Source organism: Dermacentor andersoni, chromosome 4 (assembly GCF_023375885.2).
Source record: "Dermacentor andersoni chromosome 4, qqDerAnde1_hic_scaffold, whole genome shotgun sequence".
Classification (NCBI taxonomy): domain Eukaryota; kingdom Metazoa; phylum Arthropoda; class Arachnida; order Ixodida; family Ixodidae; genus Dermacentor; species Dermacentor andersoni.
Window position 1 is genome coordinate 66,119,199 of NC_092817.1, and position 12,826 is coordinate 66,132,024.

A 12,826-nucleotide genomic window follows, 5' to 3' on the forward strand; every position below is an offset into this window, starting at 1 on the left:
CTGGTTCTATTGTGTATGGGATTTGTATAACGGGACTTGTATAACAAATTATTTTGGAGGCCCCAAGCACTTTGCTATAATGATGTTCGACTGTACGCTGTAGTGTGGGGAAAATGCCATTTGTCAGCAGTCAGCGTCTGAAGAACGGCAAACAGCAAGGCACCATACTGCTAGTATGGTTGTACGATTATGGCATATATATTTTAACTTCGGTTTTTTAATCATTTTTGCAATCACCTCCAGGTTCCATTAACCAAACACTAGGCTGCAGTATTTGCGAAGCACTGCCATTTCACAACATACTGCAACTCTAATTTTGGATAGAACGGACTTCGGATATACAGTTGACTTCTGTTTGACCATGAGAGAATAAACAAAATCGATCGAATTATCTGGTGGGCTGAATTAACCCTTTGAGGGTCAATGACGAAAATATACGGCGCGGCGATCAAGTCCAAAAATGGTCGATGCCGTATATTTCCGGCACCGCCTGTACATTTAAAAAGCGCACCGATTTCCAAACTTTTTCTTTTCTATCATGTGCTGCCACTATGTGGGAATACAGGGAATTTTTTTCATGCGCCTTCCTCTCTTGGTTTTCGTTGCATGGTTTGTTTTAGAGCTAGTTTGCTCCCGCGTGTCTATATATACTACCGCTTGCGCATTGGCGCGTGGGCGGGCGGGCGGCGGTTTGGGTTTTGTTCTGCGGGTGGTTTTGGCTTCTTTTCCTTGCAAGACTGATGGCGATCTCGTTACTGATTCTCAAAGGGCTGCTGCTTGTTTCTCACTCGTTTAGTGCTCACAAGGGTGTGCACAGGAAGGATGCCACCGTGCATGCGTTTCCGTTGCTTTCTTTTGGGGTGGGGAGTGTGGGATACTCGAGAAAACTAACTGCTTCTGGTTGGTGATAAGATGAAGATTAGCGGAAGTTTGTCACACATTTTGCTTTTTTGATAGGCACACAACCACACAGTTTTCTTGAGTGCGCAAACCTACGCAGTTCGATTACGCTATGGACGTAAATATTAGTGTAAGAGAAGGAACAGGTGAGAGTTGCAAAATATTCTCGTGCGCAAATTTTCAAAGCTTTGAACTATGTATTGAACTATGTGTATAACAATGCATCAAATTTTTAATTCTTATAAGTTTATTTCCTTTTAGTCCCTAAGAAGTATTGGAACCTGCAATGAAAAAACTCGACCCTGGGCTGTCGCATATGGTGAAAGAAATCGAACCTCAAAGGGTTAAACAAGCTGCAGAAAAAATTAAAAACAAAACACCGATTCATTTCGCTGTATTTTCCAGAATCAGCATGCCTCCGAATCAGATGCACACTCACTTTCTAAGTGTCTAAAGCAGAAAATTAATGTAGAAATTACATTAAAGCTCCTGAACAAAGTAAAAAGCTAATGTGCACCCGATATTTTAGCAATAAAGGTGTGAGAATCACATAACTACCGTCATCAGACATTGCGAGCTACAGTTATTGCTTGAAAAACCTTCTTAGGGCAACGAAAACATAGGCGTTTTCAATAGGAAATGATGTGTTCACTGTCCCCTAACCTCCGCCAAGACACACATAGCCACTAAAGCGGTAGCTCCTCGTGTCACCACAGAGGTCAGGCACGTGCAGGCTGATTGATCCAACTACTTTGTATTATACGGTGAAGGCCCATTTCAGGATCGTAATGACGAAAGTTTGGGCCTATATATATGCATGGGCAAGCCGGGAAGCTTGCTTGGGATCAAAATAACCGAAAAATCAAATTTACCAGAATTACCAGAATTTACCAGAATTTACCAGAAATTTACCAAGATTAACGGAAGTCTATTGTAATGGATCTTTTTCGCTGGCTTATTACAGCCCACTGTAATGAATGATGACTATACATACTTGACACAAGAGCTTCCCAGGGCAATGATGGCAAAGGATTGCTGACCTACGCAAAGGAAGGGCACTAGAGGAGGAACCAGATGACTTACATTCGGCATGACACGAGCAGGACGAAATGATGACAATGAGGTGCCAAGCCCGCCATGCTCTCCACTATTGGCATAGATGGGCTCTGAAGGGTGTGCTGCAGGCAGGGGTGGATCTCTCTGTGCACTGGGAAAGGAATATGGCTGGTGCGAGAGGACTGGGTGTGGCACACTCCCCGTCAAGGTGGTCGTGTCGTTCCTCAGCCCTGGGAGTTTGGTGTAGATGGAGTATGTGGTCTGCACAAAAAGAAAAAGGGGGCTCACTGTAGAGGCTCCCCCCTCCACACAGCTAAACGTCAGCCTACTGTGGGACCTGCCGCCGGAACACTGGATGAAAGACTCATTCAATCAAGGTACCCTCTTTAGTATGAACTTCAAGATTACTAGACCCAAACTCTGCTTCATACAAAGCAGGCAACACTACAAAAGCTAGAGAGCCAAAAAAAGCGAGACCAACGGGAGCTACAACGTAGTTACAATTTTATGTTTGCTCTATGATCTTACCCGTATCTTTTCGCTATCCCGCGTGTTTGTTCGCTTTTCGGAAGGGTTTTGCAGCATTTTTGATAGTTTTACAGTGCATGCAATACTCATGGGGTGGTGTCGATAGTTGATGGAAGCGCCGCTGTTCTTATTTGCGGCGGCACCCTCAGAACGGCGGCGCTTGCGGGGAGTATCGGTAGTTCATGGAAGAGCAGACACCGCTCGTGGGTTTCTCTTTCTCTGTTGAAAGGTATTCGCATTGGTTTGACGCGTTCCACTTGACTGCCGACTACGTGCTACTTCTATGCTTCCCCAGTCGTCATGAGTGCTCCAGGCCCACTAATCGTTCGGCACTCGTACACAGCAGCGTTCAAGAGGGCTGCCATCCTTTACGCCGAAGAAACAAATCACTGCGCAGCGGGCCGCAATTTAAATGTTTTTGAATGGGTGGTGCGAGAGTGGCAACTGCAGCGAAGCGAAATTTTCACCTGTGACGGCAAGTGAGAAATTTTCCACGTGCCGAAGTCTGGACACTTTCCAGAGCTGTAGGCTAAGCTTGTGGCGTACGTCGCTGAAATGCGTGATCGGTCCCTGCCAGTGAAGTGTGACATGGTCATGAAACAAGCCCGGACATTAGCCTTAATTTTAAGGCCTTGTTCCGCCGTGAGTACGCGTTGCTGGCGGCAGAAGACCGCGAAATTACGCCAACCGGACCTGTCAAAAGAGCCTCTCTGACAGCCGTGTGTGGTTGGGTGCATTCGGCGTGGGCTGCTGTTCACAAGATGTCGTGGTGCGGTTGTTTGCCAAATGTGAAATTTCGCTGGACTACGACGCGCTGTGGGACCGCAGCAACGATGACGATGGCAGCACTAGTGAAGACCAGTAGTCCAGTGACTATGTCAGCTACTAATAAATTTTCGTTATCGAATGCGCCCTCGGGTATGCTCTCTCTTTTCTTCTTCTTTTTTTTCTGTCACGCGATATGGGGGGGTCGACTTACAATCGTGTAAATATGGTATGCGTCATGTAATTAGACGTAAAATGAAATATTGCAAATATTACGAGGAATGTGCTGCAGGTGTGAACCTATTTACCAGACAAACGAGCGGAGTGACACACATCTCAACCAACAGCCACAGCATCACTGCTTGCCCTCACGACTAAAACGTAGTAAATCGCATCCTGGAAGCATGAAGGTTCACAAATAATGCATGATTCGATGTAAACCTCCCGTCTAACAACTTGTGCTCATAATATATGAAATAGTTTTTCCACAGAATGTGTCACGCACTACAAACAACTGCAGTGCGACACTCATGGAGCGAGACCTCTATGATCACACTACTTGCATAGCTTCTGCAGTTTTGCCTGCTATGTATGAAACAGGCTATAGTAGAGCTGCAATTGCTGAGATTGTAAAAAAAGAGAGGAAAAATAATAATAATAAAAAATTCTCGCGGTTCGAGAAACTAAAACTACAATCTGATTATGAGGCACGTCTTAGTGGGGGACACCGAATTAATTTTGACCACCTGGGGTGCTTCAATGTGCACCTAAATCTAAGTACAGTTGACAGTATTTAGTTTGACCCTGACGAGACCGACGAAATTGATCAAATTGTCTGGCGGCTCGAAGTGGGTACGGGGTGCCGCCGCGAAGCCATCCGAATTATCGGGCATGTGCCAAAAATTGGGTGTCCGGAAAACCGGTCGTTGACTGTACTCTGGCGACTCCTTCAGCCGACTACATGGCATCAAAGACAATTCATTACGATTCCTCTCTGTAACTCGAGCCAGCATTAGCGGAACTTTCGTTCTCTTGAGTTTTCCCTGAGTAATTTCAGACTATGCAAAATCCCTGAGAATTCCCGGTTTTCCTGGTTGGTAGACACCTTGGTATGAGCACGTATTTACTATACACACAGTCACCACCTTGATCAAAATGCAACATACGATGCAGGAACTTAATGGAACGACGATATATCAAGTCATAAAGCACATGGGAGCATACAGGCTTTGGACCCATATCATCATGGAAACCACCAAAGCAGCCAGACAGGAAAGCACAATACATGTATCTGGGAATGTATCAACGGGGTACTATACAGCACAGGCAGCTTAACCACATGGCAACCATGAGCAGCATTGCACTGTTTTCTTCTTATGCCACCCCATTTACCTTTGTGCCTGCTGGCTGCTTGTCACCAGCAGCTGCGTCATCACCAGCACTTCCCACACTGCTGATGGGTCCGGGCCTCTTGTATCCACCCAGATATGATGGCCGGTTGGCCATGTACGACGAGGAGGAGTACAGACTACCACCGTAAGGCCTACTAGTTGTCGTCGTTGCAGATGTCGTCAGGGTCGTAGCAGTGGGCGGTGATGGCTGCTGCTGGGACCTAGCGTTGGGGTCCCTCAGCACCAGTTCCTCTCTTTGCACAACCAGTCGTACAAAGCGTTCAAGCCCCGTAAGCATGGCCACGGCCTGATCATGCCGCACTCCGTCCATGTCAATGCCGTTGATGGAGAGAACACGGTCGCCCACACGCAGCTTGCCATCTCGCGCTGCCGCTCCCCCCTCTGCTATCCGTGATATGAAGATGCCCTGAAGGTGAGTGAAACTTGACTGTAAGCAACCACTGTAATGCCATGTGAAATGTATAAAATGGTATTGTGCAAGTATTCTAATATATTTGAGCGAGTAGTATTAAACTTTCACTGAATGATAAACAGTTGGACCATTAAATTTTACTTCCGAATTCCTTTTACTTGCCTTCACACATTATTTTATAACGCATGGCATAGCTTGCCTAATACTGATAAAGAAATCAAGGTAAGAAATTAATAGCACCAATCATGCTCAACACCAAGCAGACTGTCTATAAGGCCCCCTGATCAAAGATGACAACTCTGTACAGGTGCATTTCTATACATTTTATCTACTGAAGAAAATAACACAAAAGTTTTTACAATGTCAGCAGTTCTTTTGCTTTATGCTTGAGAATTAGAATGAGTTCTGCTAATGTACGACAAAGATGAAAACCAGATTAATGCATAATATCAGCAACCCCCTGATCTGGCCTGACAACGGTGCAGCGAAGAAATGACGTTGAAAACACACTTGGCTTCCGTCTTTGTATGGTGTTCCTCCTTTGCCTCCAGCTATGCTGAACCCCAGGCCATTGTGGTCCCTAATTAATGTAGTATAGATGATCTGCAAGAAAGGCAAAAAATTAATATTTCATGCTTGTCTTCTAGAGTAGAACACAGTGTGTCACAGCATAGCATACAATGACAAACATTCCAGAGAGAAAAAAAAAAAAAAGACTACAAAGGCCTCATCACAAGGCAGCTGCCAGATAATTTCTTTCTAGGGGTGTGCGAATATTCAAAAATTTCGAATATCATCGAATATTATTTGATTCGAAACCTAAGTATTCTAAAACTGTCGAATATTCAGTGGAATACAATTATTATAAAGAAATCGAACACGGTTCTTAGCGTTTGTTTCTATCTAATCTAAGAATATGCACCTGATTTTGTACTGAATTTTGTGATAATTTCGTGCTGCTCGCAAAATTTCGCCTGTAAAGCACGCTTAGCCACCGGATGTCACAGCTTTGCGGGAAAGCCAGCCTCTCAATAGCAAAGACCACGGGTTTTCCGATAGTGAGGGTGCACTCTCTTCCAGAGCCACCCACAATCCTGAGCTTATTTCTTGAAAGCAAATTCGATGAGTGACGGCTGGCACTCGATCAAATGCCTATGAGTTTACACACATTTGATGTGGCATGATAAGTCACAGGTTGGCGAGAACGAAAAGCTTGTGGGAATTACTCAATTTTTCAAGTTAACACGAGTGAAATCTTTCAGTATAACAGCTTACTAGTCTAATTCTTTTACCACAGACAGTGTAATTGCGACGTTCCACGATGTTAAGAAAACGCAACTTGATAATAAATCTATGTGCAAACCATTATTCAATACTCTATTAAATATCCGAAGCTAAGCATCCATATTTGATTCGTACTGTATTTACCTGAATGTAATGTGCACCATTTTTCATAGAAAATAAGTCTGGATATTGCCTGTGCGTTACAATCTGATATGAAACCAAAACCACGGTCACAATGCGGGCAACATTATAGCATTAGAGCCGTCAGATTCAGGGTCATCACCATCAGAAAATGCCGACAGAGCAAGATTTTGTGAAGGTTGCTGTCGCCATAGAGTTAATATGAACAACTCAAGAGGAAAAGCTCCCCATAGTTAGTGGCCATGCATTGAAATTGGCAACCACAAGAGCACCGCCATGTTGCTACTCTGTGCAGATGCGCAGGCACAGACGACGAGATTCGATCCAGACGAGATGCACATCAATGCAATCTCAAGCCTCTATCAGTATGGTAGCGCCATCTAGTTCAGGTGCCTAAAAACGCATCCTTTCATGCACCGTAAATTTTACATAGAATTTTTCTAAATAGCTATCTAACTTTCTGAAAATTATATAGAACAAACTTTACATGTTGTCCATATGTGCATGCTATGTATTATTGCTTATTTGTGCATAATATTTCGAGTATTTTTAGCATTACAATAATGACTAGTAGCAACATGGCGGCAGCTTAGAGATTGCCACTTAATTCTCTCAGCTTTTCCTCCAGATTTAGCATACTAACTCTATTGCTGTCGGTTCATTTTGCGCTTGACTACGATCTTGAGTGGTATTTTCAGCCAATAACTTTCGGAAATACTATCACTTTCGTGAGATTTCGCACGATTCGGCAATGGATGCACTGGTGTAATCAGCCGCCAGCATTTTTGACGCCGTGCCATGCTCGCTATCTGCACACAATGCCAGGAATGCTGTTGAATGCATACTTTGACAAGTCTGATGCACAGTTCCGCAAAAGTTTATATATATATATATATATATATATATATATAGAGAGAGAGAGAGAGAGAGAGAGAGAGAGAGAGTGTGTCGCAGTTTCACCCAAAAGGCGAAGCACTGATTGCGATAACAAATTAGTAGATAGCTCTACGAAGTAAGGATAGTAGTCTTATCAGCGGTATAAACGTGTAAACATTTGCTTACTAACTAAACTAAAGATGATATAACGTGTAAGCACGATTGAATGAGGATATAGAAAGAAACATACACACGTCTTTTTCTTCCTACGTCCTTGTTCAGTCGTGCTTACACATTCTATCATGGATTCAAACCAACAAGCAACTAGCCCGCCAATGTGTTTTAATTAAATTAGCAAAAATGATGTCATGCGCGCACAGGTAAACATGAACACATCTCGCTCGATGAGCACGGAAACTCACTGTCACAATGCTGGAGTGAGGAATCGCGGTAGCAGCAGCGATCGAATTGACCTTCATGCATCTCTCGCTACAACGCAAACGAAACGTCGAAAGCACAGCGCATACGAAGCTACCGGCAATACGCGCACTGTGACTATGTCACAGATCACTTTCGAAATACGGCACCATACATACAGCCTCTCTAACGCTCTTTAGGATCATATGCACGAAGACAGCAAGGTTTTTCCAACAGTCAGCAGCACGAGACATCCAAGCAAGATGTCTGCAACTGTTCATGCACTACTCAGGCATCGCCCCTACCTCTCGTTTGGTCTCAAAGTCCGGCTCAGGTGTGCGTGGCTCTGGTGTCGTAGGGAGCGAGCGCAGGTCACCGTCTCCCTGCGGCAAGGGAGCCAGCAGGTTCTGGGGTCCTCCACTGGCAGCAGGCTGTCGCACCCTCTGCTGGGGCACTGATACAGGAGACGTTCTCGAAGAAGGAAGGGGCTCTTCCTCCAAAGTACGAAGAGGCTCAGAGTGCACCTGCTGCAGTGGCACCTTAGACGGTACTGCTGCAGCTGTCACTGGCTCCCTCTGGTAGAAGGAGCACATGAAAAACGGGAAGCATGAGGCGCAAATCACAGTGAGCTCGTATAAGCCTAGACTTTTGAACATGAGCACTGCTTTCGTTGGAAACGAAGTAGGGCATGCGAATGACATTCAATCCATTTGTGACCTATCTACGGCAAGGAAGATTGGATACACAATTCTTCATGAACACCACACAATTTTATACATATTTCATATATCTGCTCACAGGCATGTAGTAGTGCATTTCCTTTAGAGCGCTGTTAGACGCGTGCACTAGGAAAACTATTTCTTACCGCCAAGGAAGATGTGGGTCGCTGAACTTCTCGTGCTATAAGCAGGGAGATCTTGTTTCCTGCTGCCTTGAGTGTGTTCACAGCCTCGTAATGATCAATGTCCACCACAGATGCATTGTTCACCTAAGTGTACAAGAAAAATGACATAATGTCAGCCACTGCAGGTGTTCTAAATAACAAGCAAAATGTCAAAGAACTGTCAGTAACCACCTTGCGTGCATGTTAGTAACACACTTGTTAATTGATGACTAATAGATTCATATTACTCCACAAATGTGCACCAAAAAGGCAATAACAGTCATTGTTTAGATTGAACTTGGATAGCACAAATCTTTCGTCAAACTTCTGTGCTTCACGCTTTAGTAGTTTCCCACTCATTAATAATACAAGCAGCCTGTGCAGCCACATAAGACGACAGTATATTCAATTGCATAATGTATCACTACACATACTCCAATCCATAATGCTTAATGCAAAAAATTTGCCAATGAAAAAAGTGCGAGCAAGATATAAAATTAGTTGCACTGCTAAAACATAAATGCATCACTGTAAAAACATTCATGATTCAATTTAAAGGCTTCCTTTACTTATCAAGACTGACCTCAGCATAACTTTGAACTTACAAAGTCGGAACAACTTTATCTGCCAAGGCCCGCACATATGTTAGCTAAGCTCCTGTTTTCAATAGTGACAACTTCAGTTCTCAAAGACACCAACATACGCTACATTAAATTCATTACTTACAGAGAGAATCTTGTCGCCAACTCTCAGCCCTGCCCGTTCCGCTGGTCCCCCTTCGGTTATCTTAGAAATAAATATACCCTGAAATGCAAGACAAGACATTCACATTCCAAGTGCACATCAAAAAGGTGCAGTTTCAAAATAAAGGCAGCAGTAACCTGTGACACCAACCTCATCATCCCCCTTGAATGGCGTCGAATTTTTCCCACCAGCCACACTCAGCCCAAGACCCAAAGCATTCCTTTCCACGCATATCCTCATGTGCTCCTCCACAACTGCAGCAGGTGCCACACCTAGGTAAATGCGGATATTGAACATTGCGACAGCTAGAAATGACCTAGGAACAGTCTTATAAAAAACAAGAAGCAAAATAATAATAATAAAGAAAAGAGCAACGGTGGTGTCTGTGTCCACAGTTTCCATTTCTAGTACAGTAAACCCTCGTTATAACAAAATTTGTTTTGTATGAAGTATTGCTCTTACAAAGTCTATTGGTTTTCCATGTTACTATGACTCTCCTACAGCTCTTCCGCTTTTAACGAAACGCCGCTAGTAACGAAGTCAATTACAATGAAGTTACAATGAAGGTTTACTGTATATACCAGGAAGAATTGCTGGATAATGCTCTCAGTTGCCTGCATTGCTTACATCTCTCAGTCACCAGCTTGTGGCATATCAGTACGACAAAATCCCCCTCTAACTACCTTAAACTTGATGGAAGGTTTACACATCAATTCCTATTGAAACTTTCAAATTTCCTCAATTACAACCTGTAAGCAAACAGGACTGATATGGCAAAATGCTATAAATTTATTTACACAGTTTAAACAATCGATGGCTAGATTGATTGAAGTTTCTCGCTGCAAATATGATTTCCTTAAACTGAGGTTCAACCACTGATTGGCACTTATCCTGCATGCGATTCAGCATGTTCACACATATTGCCTCATCAAGATGGCATAAAGACTACATAATGCTTGCACATCGCCCTTACTTTCTCCAAACGATGTGTTTGCCCCGTCCATCTCTGATTCAGAGTCAACTGCTTGACGCTCTCGTGGTGGTGAAGGCGGAGGTGGTGGCAACGGTTCTTCGCCTTCTGGCCTATGAAGGGCTTGCATCAATATGGATGCCACCTACGAAAGAGAACTTTCTTATTCTTCAAAGACAGCATTCGTTGTAAAAAAACTGGAATGTTTTAGTAGCCAGGCTGAATCTCTTGAACTCTCACTTCTGTGGTCAGAAGAGCATCATGGTAGATTCAACATCAATGAGCCCTTACAACATCCTCACACTAAAAGCACAGTATGCATAAAGCTCAACATAGGTAAATGCTTATTCAAGCAAAGTGCACGACAAACACTAGAACTTGCATACAGCAGCCACTGACAAAAGGAATTACTAAATGATGATATGCATAATAAGCTTTACAGCAGTACCATTTTCATACTACATATTAATGTATGTCTCACGGCAGATTCTTAATGATCGATAGCAATGTTGCCTATTAGCAAATAAGTTTTTATGCTCAGGTTTCCCTGAGCAATTGGGAGCCCAGGCTTCAGCAAGCTACTTGATGTACTGTTGCTCTGAACTGTGTATGGATTGAGGTTTGCGAACAAATTTGTGCATAAAGAACAAAGTAAGGCCTAACTTTTCGATAAGGTATGTTAGATTTTCTTAACATACATGATAACATTTAGAAATTTAGAGTTAGCATGCACATATTTTGTAGTGGCTTCATAGAATAATGATACAACAGCTCTGGCAGCGGGCTCGACCAGTCGATGAACCAGTGGGAAAGATGTTTAACAAATGACAATAAACAGAGTTAGCATGTTAACCATATTATGATATTGACAGTGCATCTACGGCTCACAACGGAAATACAAGACAATCATGCAGATCTCTCGCACTGTGAGAATCGGTGGATGTGAGGCTTCTTTGATACAGATGCCTATGTAAGTGCTGAATGTGTTGATGATGTGTGATGCTATATTAAAGAACACTACATAACATGTAGATTCTTATGTTGAAGCAATAAACAAGCAGGGGTCTATGTAATGAGAAATATGAAATTGAGCTCTCAACATCTAATGCGTCCCCAGCCCCCTTGCAAGGACATGGTCAACTGCACCTCTTAATCAGTGTGTTGTGTAAATGTCCTTTAGGATTGCACTGAGCTATATACGGATACCTCGTGATGTATAAAGTAGTGCCACTAAGTAAGTGCTACCTCCTTTACACCTCGACACTAACGTCAGCTGTTCTTCGTGCTTTCCCTCTCCATGCCTCAGCTGTATGATACACCCCCACTAGCTAGTTGGCAAGACACCAATGCCAATACTTTGAGACTCAAAGAAGCTATAAGGCCAGGTGCAAATGCTACAGCTGACTGTAGCGGGATCAACCCAGTTACGTCTTTGATTGCACTGCCTTCACAATAGACCCGCGATAAAAACCATATTAAAGCTCTTTTGACACACACACACACACAAAAAGAAAAGGGGGGAGGGGCACGATGCTTTCACCTAGATTACAAAACTACCATGTGACAAGTTTGTCATGCCCTACGAGCTGATTTAAACCTGCATGCTGCTTACAGGTGTAACAGCTCCACTTTCCCACTGTGGCAGTGCGGAACGTGGCACAAGAGTAAGGCACACACCTTCTCCTGCTCCTCACGAGTGCTGCCTACATGGATCCTCTTGTTCTTGAGATGGTGAGGAGTGTCACGCCTATGAAGTCGATTCTGTCGATCTCCTGGTTCTTCAGGCCCATCATGTGTGAATGCCACATGTCGGTCAGATTCCTGCACAAAACGTAAAAACACACCTTCACTTGTGGCCCTCCTTACACAGCACAACTGTGGCAACTAAAGTGTGTAAAACTTGAAGTGGACTAAATCTGTTGTGTACAGAGCGATGCAGTATGCCGAGAAGCCTGAGACAGCACAGCAAGTAGCAGGAAGTCTGAAATATCCTCGTGTAAAAATGCAACACCAGTACATAAGTTTCAAAAGTATATGAACAGCATATTTCTGCTCCTGCGGTGGCGCAACTAGACAATGCCAAGCAAAAATTTCATTGTTTCCATTATGAACAGCATTTCAGGGATGACTAATCCAGTGCAGCCACTTGACAGATGGACACCATCTTTTTTTTTTCTTGTTTAACTGCCCTAAATGTCCTCGTGGGCATTATGTATGGGTGTACACACTAGGAAAACAAAACCATTGAAGTACCAAAGTTACATATGAGCACAAGGCAGCCAGCAACAAAATGCATATCCAGTGCATTCCACTTATAACGATACCACATATGATATTCAGTTATAATGATGAGTCAACTTAAGAATATCGACTTATGCATAAGGGCCACGAAAAAAAAATATATATATATATATATAGTCGACTCCCCTACAACAGAC

General features: G+C 43.4%; 1 protein-coding gene across 9 annotated transcripts in view; it reads right to left on the bottom strand.

Moving 5' to 3' along the window:
- Positions 1–12,826, bottom strand: part of LOC126536215 (protein scribble homolog) — a 174,849-nt gene that overhangs the window by 68,235 nt on the left and 93,788 nt on the right. For all 9 annotated transcript variants that reach the window (XM_055073872.2, XM_050183098.3, XM_055073869.2 and 6 more), the window contains exons 15-23: positions 12,066–12,209; positions 10,392–10,533; positions 9,569–9,690; positions 9,401–9,478; positions 8,657–8,779; positions 8,097–8,366; positions 5,584–5,676; positions 4,642–5,067; positions 1,984–2,217 (exon numbers count right to left, since the gene is read on the bottom strand). In XM_055073872.2, the coding sequence (XP_054929847.2) occupies positions 1,984–2,217; positions 4,642–5,067; positions 5,584–5,676; positions 8,097–8,366; positions 8,657–8,779; positions 9,401–9,478; positions 9,569–9,690; positions 10,392–10,533; positions 12,066–12,209 (1,632 nt within the window). The remainder of the gene's footprint in view (positions 1–1,983; positions 2,218–4,641; positions 5,068–5,583; positions 5,677–8,096; positions 8,367–8,656; positions 8,780–9,400; positions 9,479–9,568; positions 9,691–10,391; positions 10,534–12,065; positions 12,210–12,826) is intronic.